General features: G+C 37.6%; 1 protein-coding gene across 5 annotated transcripts in view; it reads right to left on the bottom strand.

Moving 5' to 3' along the window:
• Positions 1-312: 312 nt before the first annotated feature.
• Positions 313-27,180, bottom strand: part of rassf1 (Ras association domain family member 1) — a 38,647-nt gene continuing 11,779 nt past the window's right edge. For 3 of the 5 annotated variants that reach the window (XM_061932232.2, XM_061932230.2, XM_061932229.2), the window contains 7 exons: positions 25,631-25,833; positions 21,437-21,840; positions 12,739-12,863; positions 11,254-11,358; positions 5,378-5,660; positions 5,188-5,303; positions 314-1,066 (listed from right to left, as the gene is read on the bottom strand). In XM_061932232.2, the coding sequence (XP_061788216.1) occupies positions 917-1,066; positions 5,188-5,303; positions 5,378-5,660; positions 11,254-11,358; positions 12,739-12,863; positions 21,437-21,704 (1,047 nt within the window). In that variant the 5' untranslated portion in view covers positions 21,705-21,840; positions 25,631-25,833 and the 3' untranslated portion in view covers positions 314-916. Of the gene's footprint in view, positions 1,067-5,187; positions 5,304-5,377; positions 5,661-11,253; positions 11,359-12,738; positions 12,864-21,436; positions 21,841-23,983; positions 24,034-25,630; positions 26,428-27,180 lie in introns of those variants that run through there. The other 2 variants (XM_061932233.2, XM_072912625.1) reach the window with 2 other exon arrangements.

The following is a 27,180-nucleotide window of genomic DNA, read 5'->3' on the forward strand; positions in this document are numbered from 1 at the left end:
GAGACCGAGGTGTCCGATACCTACTCATTCAGCCAAGACACTGTGAAGCCCGTCCGTCCCGGCGCTTAGCACCAGCTCCACAGCCCTGTCTCTTCAGCCGCATCTCCTCTCCTCAAGTCTCTGGTGTGGCAGAGACCCAGCAGCTGGTCTCCATGGCCAAAAGGCTCCCAGGAGGCACAGAGCCCACATAAAAGCACCGCAGAAGTCACGAAAGTGCCACCCCTTGTCGCACATCTCCAAAGGGTTCCGAACCAAAAGGCAAAAAAAACACAAAAACAACACAAGAAAACAAGAGGGAAACACCAGGAACACAAAAGGATGAGCACAGAGCTCCTGCCACCAGCAGCCACTACAGCGGCTCCATCGTGGAAATAAAAAATAAAAAAAGTCATTCAATTTCTATTCATGAAAAGCAAATTAAATGACCAAAACATATGAAAAAACAAACTTGCAGGTTTTTTTGTTTTTTTTTTACATTAAGCAATTGTTTTGGGTGAAAAGAGAATACTGCATGTTTTTTTCCTTCTATAATGTGTTCATTATTTTCATTTTTCTACATTACTTTTTAAAATGACACTCATGAACCCCTCAGACCATCAGTTTATTAGAATACACTATAAACACAATTTATCAAACACATTTCCACAGCCACCGCCACTAAAGTGCCAACATGTTTTAATTCAAACATTTGATGAAATAAAACTACTCTTTATGACTCGTGTGCTTGTGAAACCACGACAAATAACCTAAACAAAGCAGGATGACTCTCAATCCAGTTATTTACTTATTTACACTGGCACTGCTGTCACAAAAACATTCACATTAAATGTACATCCAGTATCTCTGGTAAACTTTATTAAAACAAGTCGTTCCCTTTGACACTGGAGTTCCGTATCAATTGTGGATTTGCCCAAAGTCAAGCAGGAGCAGTAATCCTGGCCATGGCCCTGGTCATCAGGTCTCGAGCATAAGCATAGCGCCTCACTATTTGCCGTGAATGCTCCTCTTCCTCACGCTGCAGGATCCGCAGGAAGTTGCACAGCTCGGGAAAGCTGAACGCATCCCACTATGAAGAATCAGAACATCATTTAATTCACATACTGTTAGTATTGTGTACAATTTGGACATTTCAACTTTACTTATTTATTATATTTGTGTAAGTTTTGCATACTTTCCTTAAAATTAATATGTGAAACGAAAAATATATTCAAATAAACATTACTTGAGACATATTGATATAGAAATGTTGTTACGTTCTAGAGGTGTCTCGGCTTTTTCCACTTTTGATACCGATATTGCAGCATTGGCTGTTGGTCAATACCGATAGAAAGCTTGAGCAGAGTCGGAAATAGACCGTAAAGTATTTATTGAAAGTTGTCATATTTCCTTTTCTTACACTTCTGAGTCTCATTTTCAAGTATGCCTTCATTTCAGTTTGTCCTAAGTGTGTTGCTGCAGTCAGGAAATAAAGTAGTCTTTGCCATTGAATTGAATGTACCACTCTTGTATTTTGTTTAGCTCCACAAACTGTTCATACTGTAAGTATTGCACTTATTACACACCATCTGTCTGATTGGAACTTGCATCTTAGATGGAATTTTCATTTTCAAAGATGGAGGTGTTGAAATCCCCATGTAAAATCGATAAAGCTAATTAGTAGCATGTATATAGCATATCAAATGTAAATTAGCATCAAGCTACCACGTTTGTTTTAATGCATTTCTTTTTTATTGGAATGTCACAGAGAAGCTATTGTGTGTCTCATGTAAGTTATACTGACATATTTTACTATGATACCTGTTTTTTGCTGATATCGGACCGTTATTTGATCGGGACACTTCTATTAAAAACATTTTTGAAAATAACAATTCAATAAAAGTAATGTTAAATATTTCAGAATTATTTGTGTCACCTGTGAAATTTCAAGTTGTAACCCAACACAATAGAATGCGGTTTTACTAATTAATTATAATTTTAGGAGTGTCCCCATCCGATATCGATATCAGATATTGCTCCAGCATCAGCAAAAAAACAAGCTGCTGGCTTGAGTCTAAAATCTCTGATATAAACTCCGATACAAGCAGTCCTGCAGCGTGATTACTTGTGCAAAACTGAAGAGTCAGTTAACATCTAATGTCTTCCAATTAGCACACTTTTCTTTACTTTTAGTCAAGTCATTTACAAAAGGTAAACATGGTAGGCTATAGGCTACTAAAAGCTAGCAGCTACACAACAGCTAAGCACACAATAGCATACAAATGAGACATACGTAAAAGTTGTCCTTCATTAAACAATATGGCAGTATAAAACAACACATTTGTCAATATAAACAAATATCAAATAATTATAGCTTCATATTACTTACACATAAAAAGTCTCCAAGGTAGTATGTATTAAAAAGTATCCAGAAACAAACGTGTCTGCATCATTCAACTTACTGCCTTATGAGCCTAACATCTCGCCAAAACACAAATTACTACTCCACCTCGACTTAAAGGGGAACTGCACTTTTTTTGGAATTTTGCCTATTGTTCACAATCATTATGAAAAACCAGAAGACGGATATTTTTGTTTTTAATACATGAACTCGTAAATAAATGTAAATAAAAATAAGCTTACAACGAAGCCAATGGGAGGTCCTCTTTTCTGCCCATAAACTGAAATATATAATCATCCCAAAACCACCAACAATAATCTATTTACATTTTGTGATTTGAATATTACCCAAGTATTAGTGATATTGTTATTATAAGCGCTAATGCAGACAAACTATTTATAGCGGCGCATTGATCACCAGCTTGTGTGCCTATAATGACATCATCGAGTGGTAAACTGCTACCTTGCTTCCTTACTTGTGGAAGTTTATTTATTGTAGATCATAAATCATGCCTCTCACCCTAGAAGGATGAGGACATATTCCGACAAGTTGGTACACTTTGACAGCCTATTTCGACCTGAAAATGGCGAGAACGACATGAAAAGACGCTTGGTTCCAACCCCCTTTTCTTCGCAAGGTTTATGAGTCATTCTTCATCTAAACCGGAATATAGCAAGATTCTATCAGTCGGCATCCTAATGACAGCAGACCTTGTACAGTAAGTGATGTTTTATTATGTTTGAAAAAAAACAACGTCGTGATGCATTTTTTAAAATTAATGCGCCGCTCATGCTTAAAATACGTAAATATTATAATATTATATTTCTAATATATACTTACAGCCTGTATATAAAACCTTAATGAAGGTGTTTGGATGTTTTAAGGGCTGTATAGGCCGAATAGAGCGACTCTCATCGGCTCAATTATAAGTGGACTTTTGATCGCATTTATTTACAATCTCAAATGCATAAAAAAAGAAAAACATATGTGTTCTTGTCTTACATAAGGATTGTGAATGATAGGCAACATTCTATTAAAAAAGTGCAGTTCCCCTTTAAAGACAGCATAAGTCTGTCATAATGTTAGTGTTTTTCATACCTACCATTGTTCTCGGACAAATTTTATTTGATTAATCATTTTCTATCATTCCACACAACAGAATATTAAAAGTATGTATAATAAGTGCTGATTCGGAATAATATCACTATGTATGTATGTATGTATGTATATGTATGTGTATATATATGTATGTGTATATGTATGTGTATGTATATGTGTATGTGTATATATACATGCATGTGTATATATGTGTATATATGTATATATATGTATGTATGTATATGTATATATATATATATGTATGTGTGTGTATATATATGTATGTGTATATATATGTATGTATGTATGTATGTATATATGTATGTGTATATATATGTATATATGTATGTGTATATATATGTATGTGTGTATATATGTATATATGTATGTGTGTATATATATATATATATGTATGTATGTATGTGTATATGTATGTGTATATATATGTGTATATATATTTATATATGTATGTGTGTATATATATGTATGTGTGTGTATATATATATATATGTATGTATGTATGTGTATATATATGTATGTGTGTGTATGTATGTATGTGTATATATGTATGTATGTATGTGTATATATGTATGTATGTATATATATATATATATATATATATATATATAGGTCAAACGCTTGGCTTCTCATTTCAATGGGTTTTCTTTATTTTCATGATCAGATTGTCACTGAGGTCCGGTGGCCATGGATGAAGTGCTGGCTGTCCAGAGTCGGGACCCAGGGTGGACCGCTCGCCTGTGCATCGGTTGGGAACATCTCTGCGCTGCTGACCCGTCTCCGCTCGGGATGGTTTCCTGCTGACCCCACTATGGACTGGACTCTTACTATTATGTTGGATCCACTATGGACTGGACTCTCACAATATTATGTCAGACCCACTCGACATCCATTGCATTCGGTCTCCCCTAGAGGGGGGGGGGTTTACCCACATATGCGGTCCTCTCCAAGGTTTCTCATAGTCATTCACATCGACGTCCCACTGGGGTGAGTTTTTCCTTGCCCTTATGTGGGCTCTGTACTGAGGATGTCGTTGTGGCTTGTGCAGCCCTTTGAGACACTTGTGATTTAGGGCTATATAAATAAACATTGATTGATTGATTGATTGAAGAGTGTGCAAAACACTAATCAGAGCAAAGGGTGGCTATTTTGAAGAAACTAGAATACAAAACATGTTTTCAGTTATTTCACCTTTTTTTTGTTAAGTGCATAACTCCACATGTGTTCATTCATAGTTTTGATGCCTTCAGTGACAATCTACAATGTAAATAGTCATGAAAATAAAGAAAACCTATTGGATGTGTCCCCAAACTTATGGCCTGAACTATATATATTTATTTATTCAAGACTCCAATACTAGCATCGTATCAGAAGTGAAAAACCTGTATTGGCACACTATCCATCCATCCATTTTCTACCGCTTGTCCCTTTTGGAGTCGCGGGGAGCCTATCTCAGCTGCATTCAGGCGGTAGGCGGGGTACACCCTGGACAAGTCGCCACCTCATCGCAGGTATTGGCACACTACTAGTTATTATTTATGTATCAATTTCAAGTCATTTCTATAGTGTGTCTGTATGACTTCCTATGGGTGAGACTTGTGCACATATGACAAATTCTGCCTTGCAACAAACACGCCAGAAAATGTCAAATTTTTAGGGTTACATTACATCTTAAGGTACTGTAAATTACTTACATTAACTTCCCCAGTTTCATTCTCCTTGAGGACCAGACTCAGGACTTTTTCACTGGGTCCCGCACACAAGCGCAGCCGTAAGGGACACTCATCGTCACTCAGTTTCCGCATGTACACTGAACAGAACAAAAACGTCAACTCATCGTCTAGTGTTGTTTTGGTGCGATGATGACGACGATGATGAGACTACCTTGACTGTGTCTGTCGGCGCGCTCAAAGAGAGCAAACTTGGCGGGGTTGTCCACCACCGTGAACTTGTTGAGCAAAGCCTGGATGACTTCTCGCACTCGTGTACGGGAGCTGATATGCAGGTGCTTCGCAGCGTCCTTGGGGAGATAGAAGGACGTCCGCCGTTGCAACCGCCGGCTGTGCTCGTACTCGTCCTGTGTTGGGTCCTGAGGAGGCGGCAGGGTGACAGGACGGACTAATTGAAAGTGGACTTTGATGAAACCGGTGTAGGAGCCATCTTTGTTCTGAAAGGAGGACATAAATCATTTAGTGGTGAATCTGCATCGAGGGAACGGTATCTCCCTTTCTCTTTTATAGGAAATATTTTATATTTATATTATATTTATATATTTATTTGATAGAGAAATGACTTGATTGCAAACATTTTGGATATACATTTTGTATTTTTCAGCATTGAGTGTGACGTCTACCATAACCCATTTTTTTAAATTGTCAATGGGGCAGAAATGATTGTACACTACTCTATAGATTCTGTACTCAACACAAAAAAACAACAACATTTTTTTAATACAGTATATAAAATACTGGGAACAAGAAGCAGCAGTCCGAATAGATGGTGAATGCAGTCAATTCAGAGCCATTCAAAGGTTGTGTACTATCTCTTGTTCCGTTTAACACAGTGGTTCTTAACCTTGTTGGAGGTACCGAACCTGACCAGTTTCATATGCGTATTCACCGAATCCTTCTTTAGTGAAAAATAAAATGTTTTTTTTTTTTCAAATTAAAAACAAACGTATATGTTTTTGGTAACACTTTAGTATGGGGAACATATTCTAAGTAACAAAGACTCAATTTAGAGTTATTTGGTTAGGGTTAGGGCCAGGGTTAGAGGGTTAGGGTTATAATAAGGCCATGCCGAATAAGCCATTAATAAGTAAGGCTGAAACGACGCGTCAACATAGTCGACGTCATCGGTTACGTAAATACGTCGACGCCGTTTTTGTGCGTCGACGCGTCGCATATTTACGTCACACTACTGTCATGGCGGAGCACAAAGCAGACGATGCGAGCGGTGCGAGCGAGGGGAAAAAAGTACGCCAAAAGTCGTCAAAAGTGTGGGAGTATTTCAATAAACGGCCCTAATAATGTTGTAGCGGCGAACAGCTGTCTCGTCAGCTGAAGCGCGAGCTCGAAACCGTGGCTGTTTAGCAACCAGCCAAACCCCACTTAATAAAATTATATTTTATCTTAGAGCACATCCGCATCCCTATTCACCTAGGCAACGCCAGGAAATGTATATAATTCGCCGATCAGTTTACGTTCACGCGCAGGTATAACGCGGCACGCTCCCGTCTCATGTGCTGGTGCGCGAGCCCGGTAATTAGACCGCTGTGTCAAATCAAGGAGTACAAAAGACGCCAGCGCAGAGTGGAAAAGGTTTAGTTCATTACAGAAAACCCAGAGTTGTGCCAAAAGTGTACCAAAACCAAAAGCTGAACGGACAGCCGGTAAGATCGCACTTTACTTCTCTTTGTGGGTGTGGCGCACCTGTTGCGCTGGTGAGATGGGGGGAGGGGGGAGTTGTGTGCATGTAGCGTGCTTAGTCTGGAGGCTAAATACACACGGTGTTTGTGTAACTGTTGTTTAGTAAGGAAGTGTTGATATTCTTTGCTTAGTTTGATACATGTTGGAGCAGTTTGCTTCATCAGGAGGGTGAAGTCGCTCAACTTAAAGTGTTGGATTTAACTGTGTTGGATCATTGGCTGCTGGTGAGGGCATAGAAAAAGTGGCATTTTTCTACCAGTAGACAGCGTTTAAGATTGAGTGTTTCACTGCTAAATTAATAATATATGTATATTGAATATGGATTTTAAATATGTATCTAAATAGGTGGTTAATTGGTTAGGTATTTATGTATTTGCATATTGGGTTTTCTGCTGCATTTATCTATTGTGTTTCTGGGTTTAAATGTATTTTATATATATCTTGGTGCATTTATGTTGAGACAATTTATTTAAAATCTGTTATAACTTAAAGGGAAAAGATGTGTCCATTACCTTGCACTTGTTTAATGGTTAAGAGTTTGATAGCCTAATTAATAATTGTAAATTATGGGATTGATAATTGATAGATTTTTTACAGCATGTTAATCTTGTGGTGTTTTGTCCTTAAATGTTTTTCACCTACTAAAGAAGCTAAAGGCTACTAAAGAAGCTAAAGGCTACTAAAGGCTACTAAAGACAGCTAAAGACAGCTAATGACAGCTAAAGAAACTAAAGTCTACTAACACTGCTAAAGACTGCTAAAAAGACTAAAGAAGAAAAAAGAAGCTGTTTCTTCGTTGGAAAAACTGTTGCAAACTAAAGGAAAAAGTAACTACGGTCCGGTCTTTTGAGTGAAATCCAGAAGCCACATTCAGCATTGGTACATCCCTTCAAGTGTGGGATAAGCACAGCAAAAAAAGCAAAACACTTGACAGTTGTTGTATGCACACTGTGTCGAGCGGAAATGGCCTATCATAGCAGCACAACGGCTATGAACGAACATTTGAAAAGAAAACACCCGACAGCGTTCTTGCCATCACCATCAACTAGTCAATCGTCTGCGTGAGTATACGTTGTTATCATTACACAAAAACATGAATGTGTCATTTGTATCTGCGTTGTAAATTCATAAACTAAAATACTGTTTCGCTCTGAGAGGCGCGTTTGGCGTGCCTGTTCAGTGTTTACAAAGACGCTAACGCTAACGTTAATTAGTTGTGCAAATACCTTTTACAACATTAACAGTTACATATACTATGTACAAACGAACAATTAACTTCATCATACTATCATTGTTGTGTTATTAAGCAAAATAAGCAATACTTTTACTTTTGTTGAAATGTTTACACTGTTACAGAATATTTCGTTTTGCACTTTTTTGTATTGGATGTTTATCTTTATTTTTGCACATTTTAAAGAAAAATAAGCAATACTTTTACTTTTGAAATGCTTATACTATTGCAGAATATAAAGATTTGCACTGGATGTTTACTTTTATATTTGCACATTAAAAAGCAAATAAGCTACTTTTAATTGTGTTAAATGTTAAAAGTTTTAAATGTTTACATTGTTACAGAATATTTTGTCATGTTGTTGTCAATGTTGACTGAGTGGCCATACTTTTTTTTTTGTAAATAAGTCATGCCTTTTGAAAAAACTGGCCTAAATTTATTTTTTCATCTTCATTTTAAATAAAAAAAATAATCGGTAAAAGGAAAAATAATCTATAGATTAATCGAAAAAAATAATCTATAGATTAACCGATTAATCGAAAAAAATAATCTATAGATTAATCGATAGAAAAATAATCGTTAGCTGCAGCCTTATTAATAAGTACATAATAATGACTAGTTAAGAGCCAATATGTTACTAATTTGCATGTTAATAATCAACTAATTAATGGTGAATATGTTCCCCATACTAAAGTGTTACCATGTTTTTTTACTGGTGCACAAAATGAACCGTGCATGAACATCACCTTGTTTAAACAACCAAACCAACACAGTGCATAAACTCACAACAAATTACACACCTGCAAATCAGTGTGACTTCTGCTGTTGCCGTATCCGTAATACGCCGAAAGGGAGAAGTTTTTATTTACACGATGAGTCGGGTGTGTTTTGGCCTCCGACGAACCCCTGAGGCCGACTCACCGAACCCTTAGGGTTCGATCGAACCCAGGTTAAGAACCACTGGTTTAACATCTACAGTGCAATGATCTTACGCAACATCGTTCATCAAGATGGTATAAAAATTGGAGGAATTAATGTTAACAACCTCAGATATGCAGATGACACTGTGCTAGTGGCAGACTCTGAAGAAAAACTACAGAACATCCTGAACACAGTAGGAGCCCACAGTGAAGCAAACGGACTGGCTCTAAACCTCAAGAAAACCGAATGCATGACAGTTTCCAAGAAACCACATCCACCTGCATGTAACATCACATGCAACAACAACAAAATAACTCAAGTGGATCAATCCAAATACCTCGGTGTCACAGTAACATCTGATGGTAGGTGTGAAAAAGAGATAAACAAACGGATTGCCATGTCAAAAGACAGCTTCAACAAAATGAGTCTTATATTTAAAAATAGAAACATCTCAATTGACACTAAAGAGTGCTGAATGCTGGACTTTAAACAATCAACAACTGAGAAAATTAGAGGCTACTGAAATGTGGTTCTTCAGAAAAATACTGTGCATATCATGGACTGTAAAGAAGAAACGTAATGAAGAGGTAATGGCAGGGGCAAAAACAAGAAGATCTCTAATTGCAACGATTCGAAATAGGCAGCTGAAATTCCTCGGATATATCATTAGAAAAGACAGCTTAGAAAAAACTGATGTTAATAGGAAAACTAGTAGGAAAGAAATATCCAGGTCGACAAGGAACAACATATATCAACAGCCTAAGACATTTTATCGGTGGAGGGCGGGAAATTGAAATGAAAACAATAACAAGATTTTGGGGCTGTAAATCTCATTTTGAAATGAGCATATCCCGGCTGAACTAGTGTTATCAGTTATAGAGGTATTCGAAAAGAACATGATTTATTAATGCCTTTTGACATATCAAGGCCATTTAATGATGACTTGACATGAAATTGTTACAAATGGGACCTTTAAATGTAAATAAGAATGATTTTTTTCTTTAATATTGCCTCTAATAATTTGTCTTCCAGCAGACACCTGAGTCATTTCCAAACAACAACAAAAAAATCCCTGGTTAAAAAAAGTCACAATTTGCCATGGGTATGAATAATTCGGGGCTTGACTGTAAATAAACGAATAAAGGTGCATCCTGGAAATAGCGTGTGTCTGTCTGACATGTGAGTGTGCAGCCTAGTGGGCTAATTAATCCATTGATCGTGGCGGCACAAATTATTACATTATATCATTATACTAGTGTTGTCCCGATACCAATATTTTGGTACCGGTACCAAAATTATTTAGATACTTTTCGATACTTTTGTAAATAAAGGGGACCACAAAAATTGCATTATTGGCTTTATTTTAACAAAAAATCTTAGTGTACATTAAACATATGTTTCTTATTACAAGCTTGTGTCTTTTATCATTCTAAAATATTGTCAACATTATTAAGGCCAAGTGGTAGAAAATTAATTATTAATCTACTTGTTCATTTACTGTTAATATCTGCTTACTTTCTCTTTTAACATGTTCTATCTACACTTCTGTTCAAATGTAATAATCACTTATTCTTCTGTTGTTTGATACTTTACATTAGTTTTGGATGATACCACACATTTAGGTATCGATCTGATACAAAGTAGTTACAGGATCATACATTGGTTATATTCAAAGTCCTCATGTGTCCAGGGACATATTTCCTGAGTTTATAAACATAATATACATTTTAAAAAAACGAAAGAAGACGTTGTGATGCCAAAAAATATCGACGTAATCATAGTAGTATCAACTAGACACACTCCTGTACTTGGTATCATTACAGTGGATGTCAGGTGTAGATCCACCAATGGCGTTGGGGGCTCGGGGGCAGGACCAGTACTTTTCAGAGGCTGTATAGTACCGAATATGATTCATTAGTATCGCGGTAGTATACTAATACCGGTAAACCGTACAACCCTACATTATACATATGAACACATTAAATTAATAACGTGGCATAACCAGAAAATGCAAGTCATACAATAGAATAAAACATGTGAGATTGCATTGCAGTCGGAGGAGACGATCAGTATTTCCTACTCGATTACTGTTCTCCTGGTCTTTAGCCTACTGGGGGGATTGACGTCCACCATTGTTCCTCCTCTAAAAAGCATGGATAAAATGAGAGTCTGTCACTTACCAGCAGCATGTAGAGATTGCTGTTGATCTGAGCGTTGTACTCTTGGACCTTTTGATGAAGTTCTCCAACACTTAACTCCCGCTTGGGCCAGTCAGTCTGTTCATCCTACCAAAACACAACAGGAGACAACGTGTCACGAGAAGAAGACAAGAAAACTGAGGTTGCAGCCTGACCTGGTGAAAGATTGACATGCGGTAAAATACACTCTAGAGCATGGGTGTCAAACTCTGGCCCGCGGGCCAAATTTGGTCCGCCGTGTAATTTCATTTGGCCCTTGAGGCGATATCAAATTAACACTAGAGCTGGCCCGTCGGTATTATACAGCGGCACCGCCGCTGTATAATCCCGTATAATCCTGTATAATCCCGGGAGACTCCCGAAAATCTCCCGGAGCAACCATTCTCCCAAATTTCTCCCGATTTTCACCCGGACAACATTATTGGCACTGCCTTCAATGTCCTCTACAACCTGTCGTCACGTCCGCTTTTCCTCCATACAAACAGCGTGCCGGCCCAGTCACATACTATATGGGGCTTTTACACACAAGTGAATGCAATTCATACTTGGTCAACAGCCATACAGGTCACACTGAGGGTGGCCGTATAAACAACTTTAACACTGATACAAATATGCGCCACACTGTGAACCCACACCAAACAAGAATGACAAACACATTTCGGGAGAACATCCGCACCGTAACACAACAGAACAAATACCCAGAACCCCTTGCAGCACCAACTCTTCCGGGACGCTACAATATACACCCCCCGCTACCACCAAACCCCGCCCCCGCCCACCAAGTTAATGTTGATATTTACCCCAGAAGGCTGCAAATAGAAAAGAGGCATTACATTTTTTATTTAATATACCATTGATGTTTTTTCGTTTGTTTTTTGAAAGTTGATTTTGCACTATTAAGCTATATAAGCATTGCTTGTTCCATATTCAGTGTTAAAGCAAATCAGTGTAGCAAACTGAGCAATAATGAACATTTTATTCATGCACTTTCTCTTGCTACTTCAAGGCTAGAATGTTTGATTAATTCATTATTGTTATTTTATTTTCAAATGTATTATTAGCCTGTGGAAAAAGTTAATATTGATATTTACCTCAGAAGGCTGCAAATAGAAAAGAGGTATTCAATTTTTATTAGAATTTTATTTGATATGCCATTGATATTTTTTGATTATTATTATTATTATTATTATTATTTGAAACTCGATTTTGCATGTCACTATAAAGTTATATAAGCCTTGCTTGTTCAATATTCAATGCAAAACTTGTTTGGGTCCATATTAAAAGGTTAATTTGTTCAACCTTGGCCCGCGGCTTTGTTCAGTTTTAAATTTTGGCCCACTCTGTATTTGAGTTTGACACCCCTGCTCTAGAGTTTGTGCTGCTTCCCCAAGTCGTCTGCCTACTTTTCCACCAACTGCTTTGGTTAGACATATTTTCTACCACAGCCTTGCAGCATCAGTTCCTCACCACGTTGGTGTCCGTCTCGATGGAGTCCACAGAGAAATCCACCTGCTCTGCTGGAAAACTTGTGTCTGTGCTGCAGTCCAGCTGGATGAGCGCTCGACATCTGTGGTGACAAGTGTAGCTGCAATCTGAGGATGGGAAGCATATGGTGGAGGTGTCAATAACGGAAGAACATGTCTTTGCATGAGAGGTAACAGCACAGACACGTCTAAAATGAAGGATATTCCAACCGGGTATGGGTACTGAATTTGATACTTTTTTATTACTTGGTACAGATTTATGTAAATTTAATTGGTACCCTATTTCAATACCACATGATATCATGTCGGCTTAAGCACTTGGCGGGCAAACAGACTGCCTTTAAGTAACAGTACAATTCCATGCTAACAAAGCAAGCATGGCTGATAGAAAGCGCCCAGAAGTAAGGCTCCGCTTTTTTAAAATGTGTTAGCTTGATGCAAAGTCAAGGCCCGGGGGCCATAGATAATGATCCGGCCCGCGAATGAATTATCTATGGCCCCGGGATGATATTTGATTAGTATTAGAACCGGCCCGCAGGCCACAGCCGCCTTCTGCTGGCACCAATACTCAATCAGTGTTGGCGCTAGGTCTCAGGGACCCCATCAAGTCATAAAAATGGGGTCCCACAGTAAATTTTGGGCGTCCCACTTTTTTGTAACCGTTTTGAAAACAAATGATAAATTATCCTGTTGTATCTCACATTCTATATTGTGTTTTGGAAAAAGGTTGTCATAAACGTTACTTGATTCATTAAAAAAAAAATGTTTATGCATATGTAAATGTATTCAGTTATTAATTCACTTTCTTCTTTCCTTCATGGATCTTAACTTTACCGCTGCCAGTATTCTTTTTCTATATTTTTATTGTAATATTTTTTAGAATGTGTTTGTTCTATTTTTGGCCAAAGTAAGACAAAGAAAACAATCTGAAGTTGTCTTTATTTTTTTAGTTTTAATGCCATGATTTTAATAGTCCGGCCCGTGTGTGCACAGACTCTCCTCCATGCGGCCCCTGAGCTAAAATGAGTTGGACACCGCTGGGATATGACATATACATGCTACTGATTAGCATTAGCAATATTTTTACTCCCAGACTACGGCAACACAACCAGAACAAACTGAAAAGAATGCATACTTGCAAATGAAACTCAGAAGTGTAAGAAAACAAGATATAACAACTGTTTGCACAATTATCAATATCAGCTCACTGTTAAATGACAAATAAAAGAAAAAATATATGCATTTCATTATTACGCAATTAACATAAACACACAAAAGTAACAAAAATTAGTACTGTTCTTATCGATTCCCTTATCGATGGTACCACATCGGTTCAAATGTAAGAGGTACACTCTGACCATAAATGATCAATTATTATATTATTATAATATTGTACCAATATCAACAATATAGCTCTTTTTTGTAATTATTTGACAAGTTACTGCGTAGTCAATATTCTGCATTTATTTATCTGTATTAGTCCTGTTTTATGAATCCATTAGTTTTTAATATTTTATTATTGTGTTTATTTTCGGTAACACTTTAGTATGGGGAACATATTCTCAGTAACAAAGACTTAATTTAGAGTTATTTGGACATTAGGGGAACATATAAGGGTTAGGGTTAGGGTTGCTAATAAGCAATCATTTTGAGGTTATTGAGGGAAGACTCTTAGTTAATGGCTTACTGGTTGTATAACAAGGCCATGCAGAATAAGGCATTAATAAGTGCTTAATAATAACTATTTAAGAGCCAATATGTTACTAATTTGCATGTTAATAAGAAATAATAATAAGCAATAATAAGCAACTAATTAATGGTGAATATGTTCCCATACTAAAGTGTTACCCTATTTTCTTTTCAATACATTATTGGGCGACGGCATTGCTCAGATGGTAGAGCGGCCATGCCAGCAACTTTAGGGTTCCTGGTTCGAATCCAGCTTCTGGTTTGAATCCAGCTTCCGCCATCCTAGTCACGGCCATTGTGTCCTTGGGCAAGACACTTCACCCACTTTGCTTCCTCCATCAGTGTGTGAATGTGAATGGGTGAATGTCATTTATAATGTAAGGCACTCTAGGTATCGTTTCAGGTATGGTAAAGCGCTACAGACCATTTACCATTGGAGCCCGTGCACCGAGCTAGCAAAGGCACTATTACCATAAATTGATTTACATGGACCCCGACTTAAACAAGTTGAAAAACTTATTCGGGTGTTACCATTTAGTGGTCAATTGTACGGAATATGTACTGTACTGTTCAATCTACTAATACAAGTTTCAATCAATCAATCAATCAAATAACTGCTATGTTTACATTATTATTCTTTGCATTCCAAACAAAAAAAATACAATCGTTTTCAGCCGCCCCGTAAGAGACCCTCCACATTTCACTCGATAGCGCCGCCTTTAAATTGAATTACGCATATATGTTATATTTTATACCGTTATATTTAGTCTATTTATAGTCCTTTCCATCCTTACACTTTCCATCATAGTAACTGAGCTACTGTGTGGAACAATTTCCCTTGTGGAAACAAAAAGGACCCCCTGCCACAAGTGTCACAGATTGTCACACAATTTGGTGGAGACGTCTCTCATGACAGGACACATGAAAAAGTCTCAAACACCTATGTTTGAAAACAAACAGGAAATCGGCCATCTTGGTTTGGACAGGCCATTTTGTACAAAAACCAGGGGTTTACTTTGACTTAACACTAATAGGGACTTTGATATAAATAAACCCAAATTCAAATTACAGATATTAAACAGATGGGCGATGATCAAATCTGAAGGATTTTTGGTTGCTCCATTAGATGTGGGAGGAACGTTTGATAAGTCACTAAGCAACACAAAACCTGGGGAATTTGACTCCACCTGGTTCGACTTCTGTGATAATTGGTGTGTATAACGAACATGACACCCTGAAGACATCAATATGTCCATTACTTAAATAATTACTACGCCACCTGGTCGCTGTGAGTGCTGCGTCGCGTATAAACATCGATTTGAGTAAACTTTCATTTAGATGCGTCGACCTGTTCAACGCTGCTAGCAGCTTTACTGTTTTTATTTAATAAATAGTTGTTGTTTTTTTAATCTAGGTCTTATATCTTTACTTTTTTACAAACCCCGTTTCCATGAGTTGGGAAAATGTGTTAAATGTAAATATAAATGGAATACAATGATTTGCAAATCATTTTCAACCCATATTCAATTGAATGCACTACAAAGACAACATATTTGATGTTCAAACTCATAAACTTTTTTTTTTTTTTTGCAAATAATTATTAACTTAGAATTTCATGGCTGCAACACGTGCCAAAGTAGTTGGAAAAGTGCCTGTTCACCACTGTGTTACATGGCCTTTCCTTTTAACAACACTCAGTAAATGTTTGGGAACTGAGGAGACACATTTTTTAAGCTTCTCAGGTGGAATTCTTTCCCATTCTTGCTTGATGAGCTTAAGTTGTTCAACAGTCCGGGGGTCTCCGTTGTGGTATTTTAGGCTTCATAATGCGCCACACATTTTCAATGGGAGACTACAGGCAGGCCAGTCTAGTACCCGCAGTCTTTTACTATGAAGCCACGTTGATGTAACACGTGGCTTGGCATTGTCTTGCTGAAATAAGCAGGGGCATCCATGGTCACGTTGCTTGGATGGCAACATATGTTGCTCCAAAACCTGTATGTACCTTTCAGCATTAATGGTGCCTTCACAGATGTGTAAGTTACCCATGTCTTGGGCACTAATACACCCCCATACCATCACAGATGCTGGCTTTTCAACTTTGCGCCTATAACAATCCGGATGGTTCTTTTCCTCTTTGGTCCGGAGGACACAACGTCCACAGTTTCCAAAAACAATTTGAAATATGGACTCGTCAGACCACAGAACACTTTTCCACTTTGTATCAGTCCATCTTAGATGAGCTCAGGCCCAGCGAAGCCGACGGCGTTTCTGGGTGTTGTTGATAAACGGTTTTCGCCTTGCATAGGAGAGTTATAACTTGCACTTACAGATGTAGCGACCAACTGTAGTTACTGACAGTGGGTTTCTTAAGTGTTCCTGAGCCCATGTGGTGATATCCTTTACACACTGATGTCGCTTGTTGATGCAATACAGCCTGAGGGATCGAAGGTCACGGGCTTAGCTGCTTACGTGCAGTGATTTCTCCAGATTCTCTGAACCCTTTGATGGTTTTACGGACCGTAGATGGTGAAATCCCTAAATTCCTTGCAATAGCTGGTTGAGAAAGGTTTTTCTTGAACTGTTCAACAATTTGCTCACGCATTTGTTGACAAAGTGGTGACCCTCGCCCCATCCTTTCTTGTGAAAGACTGAGCATTTTTTGGGAAGCTGTTTTATACCCAATCATGGCACCCACCTGTTCCCAATTAGCCGGAACACCTGTGGGATGTTCCAAATAAGTGTTTGATGAGCATTCCTTAACTTTATCAGTATTTATTGCCACCTTTCCCAACTTCTTTGTCACGTATTGCTGGCATCAAATTCTAAAGTTAATGATTATTTGCAAAAAAAAAATGTTTACCAGTTTGAACATCAAATATGTTGTCTTTGTAGCATATTCAACTGAATATGGGTTGAAAATGATTTGCAAATCATTGTATTCTGTTTATATTTACATCTAACACAATTTCCCAACTCATATGGAAACGGGGTTTGTACCTTCTGCTATCTCGTGGAAGACTATTTTATGCTTCTGCCTGTCACAATAAATTGCCAGCATGGATAGATGAACACACTTTCATTATTTGTAGTAAATAAGCAATGAGTTTTGTAGCAGTTAAGTAGAGTTGGTTGCATGACTCATGATTTCTCACGGCACACTAATGTGCCACAACATGGTGGTTATTAATCAACTTATCTATTGTTACACATATTCTATTCTTTTCTATATCTAGTAGGAAATTGTGACATTCAGACACAGGAAGTTAACAAACTACTGATAAGTGCTGAGACATAAGCTCTGCTTCTTCCTACTCCTTTTCGCACATGTTGAAATGTGTAATGATATGACCAAAGTAACTTGCTACTAATGTTGGTAACCTGAGTGATCTTACGGCAGGTTGACATGAACAAAACCCTCCTGCAATTTCTAGTCATGGTAACACATTCAATAAGCATATTTCACACCATTACCATCCTCATCACCATGACCATCATCATCATCACTGCTCCGATTTGCAGGAACATGATGATTCAACACAGGCTGACACACAAGCTCGTCATGCTGTCGTGTTGGAGGCAGATTTACTGCTTCTGTGTTTTATAGGTCATCGCCTCGAGTGCACACACACAACATGCTCACCATATGAACAACCTAAATGCTGTTGACATTTGCATTTTTTCCTCAATAAATTCCCACTAAAAGACCAAAACATGACAAAGTATTTGTCTGTGTGTCATAGACAACGTTTCTCATCAAGCACCTGTAATAACATGGAATTTAATATACGATGTCATATAAAAATGTCCTTAAATCAAACTAAAAACAAAACAACACCATAGTTGTTTAAACAAGGGGTCTACAGAAATAAATTGAACTTCTGATACGATAGCGATATCGGAGCCTTGAGTATTGGCCAATTCCGATATTGACCTCATACGATATCAGGAGGAATCATATATACGTTTATTATTTTGCAGTGTAGAACGTTAGAAAAAGCTTAATCAAGTGATAGTAGTCAAACAGAGAACAATGGTGGGTATGAAAAACACTAATCTATTTATTATTAACCGTCTGGAATAGACTAATGCTGAAGCGGAGTTGTGTTTTATGTTTTGCGAAAGCCACAATAATTTAGGCACTTTAATTTGAATTATGCGCACACGTTTGTTACTGGATACCTTTTAATACACTTCTGCCTTGGAGACTTTGTATGTATAAGTAATATGCAACTATAGTTTTTGTTTATATTGACAAATGTGTTGGTTTAGACAGCAATATTGTTCAATAAAAGAAACTTATGATGTATGTCTAGCTTGTGTGCTATGTTGTGCTTAGCTGTTGTGTAGGTGCAAGCTCCCAGCAGCCTATGTCCAACCATGTTTATCTTTTATAAATGACTTGACTAAAATAGAAGAACCGTTTGTGCTTATTGGTGAACTTTTAGATGTTAACTGGCTGTCCAGCGTTGTACTAGTAAACACGCTGCAGGATTGTTAGTATTGAACATTTTAGATGCAAGCGACATACTTTTTAATTTTTTTGCTGATATCGGACCAGTATACAGTATCAGGATCGGTTCAGGGCACCCCATTTAGAACCAAATTGTTGTGCCGCATTACAGCAAACATTTTATGACAGAATATATTTTCAAGGGACAATAGTACTTTAGAGCAGTGATTCTCAACTGGTGGCATGCATTCTGGGTACGGCGTAGATAGCTAGTGAAGAATGACTGTGCATTCAAATATTTAATAAATGACTGACTTGTTTTTTGTACATTTTAAAGTAAAACTGAGCAATGGTATACTCATTTCCCTCCTTTGTCATACAGTCACACATCTGATTTTGTGGTCGTAATTAGTGCCGTTTTGATATCTAATTTTAATAAGCAGTTATGTTCCTGATCATTTCCTTAATACATTCCTAATACATGCACATTGGACATGTAATTACATGTGTTTGTCTTTACAAAGATGACACAGCCGATTTCAAATAAAAGACTATTGGAAAAAATGCTCCCAGGTTGAGAACCTCTTTTTTAGAGTAGTCTGTGTGCAGCTTGTATCTCAGTATAGATTTAGCATCCACTGAAAATGAGTCAACACACAAAGATTATTATGTAAATATCTGGAAACCCAAGAGAGTTCCAAGCGTGGCGATGGTAGCATCATGGTCTTGGGCTTGCATGAAGGCTGCCGGCACTGGTGAGCTGCGGTTCAATGTGTGACTTTGTCAGTTTTCCAACATGATGAGAAGACAAAACACACCTCCAAGGCGACAAGTGTCTTGATGAGAAAGATGACGGTGATGCAGTGAACAAGTAAATCTATACTCTTATACAAGCTGTGCACAGACTAGAACTCGAAAGTACAAAACCTAAAACCAGTGAAGTTGGCACGTTATGTAAATGGTAAATAAAAACAGAATACAATGATTTGCTAATCATTTTCAACCTATTTTCAATTGAATAGACTGCAAAGACAAGATACTGGAAAACTTTTTTATTTTTTGCAAATATTAGCTCATTTGGAATTTGATGCCTGCAACATCATGTTTCAAAAAAGCTGGCAGAAGTGGCAAAAAAGACTGAGAAAGTTGAGGAATGCTCATCAAACACTTATTTGGAACATCCCACAGGTGAACAGGCTAATTGGGAACAGGTGGGTGCCATGATTGGGAATAAAAGCAGTTTCCATGAAATGCTCAGTCATTCACCAACAAGGATAGGGCGAGGGTCACCACTTTGTGAACAAATGCGTGAGCAAATTGTTGTTAGGAACAACATTTCTCAACCAGCTATTGGAAGGAATTTAGGGATTTCACCATCTAACTTCTGTAATATCATCAAACGGTTCAGAGAATCTGGAGAAATCACTGCACATAAGCGGTTAAGCCCGTGACCTTGAATCCCTCAGGCGGTACCGCATCAAAAAGCAACATCAGTGTGAAAAGGATATCACCACATGGACTCAGGAACACTTCAGAAAACCCCTGTCAGTAACCACAGTTCGTCGCTACATCTGTAAGTGTTAGTTAAAACTACTACTATGCAAAGCGAAAACCATTTATCAACAACACCCAGAAAACCCGCCGGCTTCGCTGGGCCCGAACTCATCTAAGATGGACTGATGCAAAGTGGAAAAGTGGAAAAGTGTTCTGTGGTCTGACGAGTCCACATTTCAATTTTTTTTTTTAAAACTGTGGACTTTGTGTCCTCCGGACCAAAGAGGAAAAGAACCATCCGGATTGTTATAGGCACAAAGTTCAAAAGCCAGCATCTGTGATGGTTTGGGGGTGTATTAGTGCCTACGGCATGGGTAACTTACACATCTGTGAAGGCACCATTAATGCTGAAAGGTACATACAGGTTTTTGGAGCAACATATGTTGCCATCCAAGCAACGTTATCATGGACGCCCCTGCTTATTTCAGCAAGACAATGCCAAGCTATGTGTTACAACAGCTTGGCATCGTAGTAAAAGAGTGTGGATACTAGACTGGCCTGCCTGTAGTCCAGATCTGTCTCCCATTGAAAATGTGTGGTGCATTATGAAGCCTAAAATACGACAACAGAGACCCCTGGACTGTTGAACAACTTAAGCTGTCAAGCAAGAATGGGAAAGAATTCCACCTGAAAAGCTTCAAAAATTGGTGTCCTCAGTACCCAAACGTTTACTGAGTGTTGTTAAAAGGAAAGGCCATGTAACACAGTGGTAAAAATGCCCCTGTGCCAACTTTTTTGCAATGTGTTGCTGCTATTAAATTCTAAGTTAATGATTATTTTTTTTTAAAATTATGTTTCTCAGTTCGAATATTAAATATCTTGTCTTTGCAGTCTATCCAATTGAATATAAGTTGAAATGGATTTGCAAATCATTGTATTCTCTTTTTATTCACAATTTACACAACGTGCCAACTTCACTGGTTTTGGGTTTTGTATATCATTCTACAGTATCATCCTTGAGAGGATATAATACAAGCGTACTCACTGATGCAGCGTAGAGGCTGCTTATAAAGACCCCAGATGAATTCTCCACACAGGTCACACCAGCTCAGGTGAGTATGACCGTAGGGCTGGAAGTCGTGGCCGCTTCCCGTCTCTGTAGGCGGGGCCTCGATACGGACGGTGTCCCCGACAAGACGGACAAGGTGGAAGTGGCCGACTCGACTCGGAGCCCCGCGAGGCCCGGGGGCCACCAGCTCGATGGGATCATTCACGCTGAGGTCCTTCAGTTCGATCAGCTCACATTTGGACATCCTGTTCTGGATGCACTCGTGGACATGTCACGCCAACTCTCCCTGTCCATGAGCTGGACGGTCGGGCATCTGATGCAAAGAACGTCTGGTTTTTTTTGCCTCGGTGGCTTCAAGGAGGAAGAGGTCACCGTCAGGCCTGAAGAGAAGGAAGCGCAGGCGCTTTAATTTGTGCGTGCAAGAGTGCACTTGTGATGCGCGACAATATCAAAAACGTGGATGCATAAACATAAACCGATAACATAAGCTCGACACGTGCAAAAACATGAGATTAACCCCAGCTGTCTGATATTAGATTCATGCTGAAAAAAGTGGGACAAGATGACGTGAAGATAATCCTGTGCGATCCAGAATTGTTTCTATTGCATGTGACTGGCACACAAAAACACCAGAAAATGAAGAAATAATAATAATTTCACAAATACTCTAAGCATATAAAAAAAATAGCAGCAAGATGACTGCTACTTTTATAAATTTGATTAAAAACACTGCAAGATGGCTATTCTCTCTATTTGTTTAAGAGTAATAGGATTACTTTCTTAATCTATAAAGCCCTTCTGGAAAAATACCAGCACATCCATACTAGCCTTTACTGACTATTATACTTTATAAAGATGCAAACAATATTTCAAACGAGGACCAATATCTCGCACTGCACAAAACTGCTATTTTTCTAAGTGTAATTCACATATATAAGGATTGTGGCGTCTTCTTCTTAAAACCTCTTAAGGCCCAAGCTGTTTGTTTACATGCTTTGTTTTATTTCTCTTTGCTATTTAGGCTTATTGGACCCTAATTAGAATAAAAACTAAGAATCATCTTTTGATATGATGTACTTAGTGCATAAGTAACAAACGTGTACTTCATGTTTAGTGACATGCTAATTCTTATTTTTACATTTTATTTCCAAATTCCATTGTATGTTATACTCTTCTGACACCACCAGATGGCAGTATAAGTGTCCACATAAGCGGCCATAAGACCCCAATTCAGTAGTGTACACAATTTTGGAAATAAGAGCTAAAAAGTGCTGTCCACGCAGGTGGCCACTGAGCCTTTAGAGGTATTTAAAGAGAAAGCAGTATTTTTCCTAATTCTCTGAGTAAAATAATATAAATTATTATATGTAACATTACTGTATTATGAATATGTATATGTATTTAAAATGCTGTATCATTACTATACATGCATTGTAATAATGCATTTATAAACAAATGCATTATTACAATATTAGAAATTATAATAAAGAATATATAAACAAATGCATTATTATAATTAATTATGTTTATCACAACAGTCAAATTAATTATGATTTAGTTATTAGTAATACTTTACGCATCATACTATAAAATTACAAAAATCTGAAAAAATATTAAGAAAATCACAAGTACATGTATTATTATGGATTTTGATGTATTATTATTATGAATACATACACTTATTTATTTAAAAATATATTTGCATAGTACATTTTTTGTTTTTGTAAATACATGACAAAAATTAATGAATTGTGGAAAGGGACCGGTATATACATTTACAAATTCATTGATAAAATACATTTTGTTTATTAATGACTAAATTCAAGTAAACGATGATTAATTAATGAAATGTATTCATTAAATTAGTGTTTCTTAACCACAGCCACCACCTAGAGGGCAGGCAAAAAATATCTAAGCTGTGGTCTATGTGGGCTGCAGCGAGACGCAGTTGTAATACACTTTTCCACCACTTGTAGCAGTAATGACTATCTCAAACGCTAAAGTCATGGAGAAGTTTTTTAAACGCAAAAATTAAATCTAAAGTAGTTAGGCTGTATTTTCATTTGCACTTTAATTTTATTGACCGTTTAGTTAAAAACATATACATTATTAATTTAGTTTATCAATTTTAGCACAACATAATTACAAATTTGTTTTTGTCAGTTATTTATGCGTTATTTATGCTTCTTTATGCATTATTTATGCTTCTTATGCACTATATTTAGTTGGTTTATTTTTTCTAATCAGCCTGACCTAAAGCTAAGGTTTATATGTTAAAAAAATTAGCTTTGTAACTAACACACGGTTTCATATCACTTGACAAGGTTGTAGACTGTATAAGGAGGTTAGATTTAATCATTGAATTTGATTGAAATCAAAAGCAAGATTACTAATTCAGTGTTAATTATTGAGTGGGCCCCCAGCCCCTCTGTGGTGGAAATGTTGGGCCCCGTAGTCAAAAGAGGTCACAAATTCCTGCATTAAATCAACAGATGTAGACAAAATAATTCATGAATTACATACCACTGGATTTGGGGATTTTTCCCGCTTCATTATCATCAAGGAATTGGCTTCTAATAGTGTAAAATGTAGACAAAAAAAAGCATATTTTCAGTATTTTGTAGATCCTTTATAAGAAAATGTACACCGAAACAATATTCCTTATGGGTTTAACTCGGGGGTCAGCAACCCGCGGCTCGCAAGCCACCTGTGGCTCTTTAGTGCCGCCCTAGTGGCTCCCTGGAGCATTTAAAAAAAAAATTGAAAATGGAAAAATATGGGGAAAAATATATTTTTTAATTTTAGTATGTTTTTTGTTTGAGAACAAACATGACACAAACCTTCCCAATTGTTAGAAAGCCCACTGATTAATATGCTTGTGTGTATGCTTCACTGATGAGAGTATTTGGTGAACATCGTTTTGTCCTACTAATTTCGGCGGTTCTTGAACTCACCATACTGTGGACTGTGACACAACAGTTTGTTTACATGTAAAATCTTCCACTCCTTCTTTGTCTCATTTTGTCCACCAAAAGTTTCATTCTGTGCGTGAATACACAAAGGTGCGCTTTGTAGATTTTATTGACTTGTTGGAGTGCTAATCAGGCATATTTGGTCAGTGCATGACTGCAAGCTAATCAATGCTAACATGCTATTTAGGCTAGCTGTATGTACATATTGCATCATTATGCCTCATGTGTAGGTATATTTGAGCTCATTTGATATCCTTTACTTTTATCCTCTTTGTATATAGTTTAGTTTTACATGTCTCATGACACATTATCTGTATGTAATATCGGCTGTATTTCTGATTTGTGTACCATGTTGTTCCAGACCACAGCAAACATTACCTAGTTTGCCAAAGATTGTAATAACTCTATTAAAAGAAGACAGCCTGCCGTTTCCTTTAACATGGACACACACATCTATACCTTTGGCCATTAAAAGCCAGTCATTTCCAGGAGTTATCTAACCTTCTGAGTAGCCTCAGGCTTTGATTTACTAATGGTTTCTAATGTAAAAATGTGTAGAATAAATATTAAATTTCAACATTTCTGTTAACGAAGATTTGCTTCAGCCTGCGACACATAGTCATTTTGATAGTAGGCTTTTATAGCTAATATAGACATGTACATCATGTGTTGCCTTCATTATAACACTTATATACGGCCTTTCACTTTTTGTGGCTCCAGACAGATTTGTTTTTTGTATTTTTGGTCCAATATGGCTCTTTCAACGTGTTGGGTTGCCGACCCCTGGTTTAACTATAGTTCAAATATATTTACGACAATGTGCTGTAAATGAGTGAACATAAATACATACTTCATACATTCTGTTGTTTATTGTGCATTTTCCAACTTAGTGCATAGTTGAGCTGCATTGTGAGTTGCATATGAACAAGTCAGGCTCTATGAGTGCCAAGTGGGTCAGTGCACAGAGCATTTTAAGGCAGCCAACACTAGTACATTGTGGTCGGGGAAGCTCTTTTATCATTGTTGTTGTGCACAAAAACACCCAACCTGACATGTAGAATATGCTGACATGTTGTCTCTTTAATGAACAACCCGGGTTAATAAGGTTTTGAACTGATAAAAGAGTGACAATCATAACGCACGGACGAACCAGAACCACATCATCTGATAAATAATAATAATAAAAAAAACATCTTACCTTCTTTAGTTCATCACTAAGTGTGGAGAGGATGAGATTTTGTCGAGGAGTTCCCAACTGCAGACGGAGCTTGCCTTCGACGCGCCTCACTCTGCGCATGCTCAATGAGAGCGCGCAGGATTACCTTCTAATCCTGTATATCTGTCATGTCCACGGAGAGGGGAAGCCCTTCTGTCCAAAATCCCAGCAGTTTCTCGTGTGGTCTTGCACCACCAAAAAAAACAAAAAAAAACAGTTCTATTTAATTTTTATTAACTCACAATGAAAATGATGCTGCAGTAAAAATAGGCCTAGCATGTTTTTCCAAGTAAATATATATAAAAAATAGTTAAACATTTAATTTGGCCTCATTCAAACAGACAAACAACCCCCGCCGGGCTCTAATATAGAGAAGCAGATATCATACCCCCACATAAATCCATTAAATATACCAGGGGTGTCCAATGTGCGGCCCAGGTGACATTTGTGGTCTGCAGAAACCCTTTTTTTTTCTTTTCAAACTCTTTTTTTCGACATTTTCAAAAAATATTAAAGAGTGCAAGTCGAAACAGTACAATTTTGAAGTCAGTAAATTCCTCACACCCCTTTCCCTTGAAACACCCCCCAAACAAACCAACAATGGACATACGGCACAAACCTACAACAAATAAGACAACAAAAACATACACATACACACACACACTCATACAAAGCAAAAGACAAAGGTTGAAAAAAATAAATACTAATAATTAAAAGAAATAAATAAAGAAATAACAAATAATAATAATACAAATAATAACAAAAATAAAATGCAGAAAAACATTTTAACGGCACACTATACATTCTAAAAATAATGTTACAAATATAAAAAGTTTAATGACAGAGTATACAGCTGAAATGTACATAGAAAAAGTTGAAATGTTGACGCTAGTAAAGCTGACATGGAAGCTGCTATTTTTTTCTGACAAAAAATATCTATATATAATATCAGTTTTGAAAGTGAGAGATCAAAATTGCAACTGCATACTTTGACGTTTTAGCCTGCGGCCTTCAGAGGAAAAAAAATTGCACACCCCTACCAGTCATCATTTGTCCATCCATCCATTTTCTACCGCTTATTCCCTTTTGGGGTCGCGGGGGGCGCTGGAGCCTATCTCAGCTACAATCGGGCTGAAGGCGGGGTACACCATGGACAAGTCGCCACCTCATCGCAGGGCCAACACAGATAGACAGACAACATTCACACTCACATTCACACACTAGGGACCATTTAGTGTTGCCAATCAACTTATCCCCAGGTGCATGTCTTTGGAGGTGGGAGGAAGCCGGAGTACCCGGAGGGAACCCACGCAGTCACGGGGAGGACATGCAAACTCCACACAGAAAGATCCCGAGCCCGGGATTGAACCCAAGACTACTCAGGACCTTCGTATTGTGAGGCAGATGCACTAACCCCTCTTCCACCGTGCTGCCCCTCATCATTTGTATTACTGCATATTTTCTCAAGGGACAATACTACACAATGTAAACCTGGACATACTTTAGAGTAGTCAGTGTTCAGCTGGTGTGGC

This window comes from Nerophis lumbriciformis, linkage group LG38 (assembly GCF_033978685.3).
Source record: "Nerophis lumbriciformis linkage group LG38, RoL_Nlum_v2.1, whole genome shotgun sequence".
In the NCBI taxonomy this organism is placed as follows: domain Eukaryota; kingdom Metazoa; phylum Chordata; class Actinopteri; order Syngnathiformes; family Syngnathidae; genus Nerophis; species Nerophis lumbriciformis.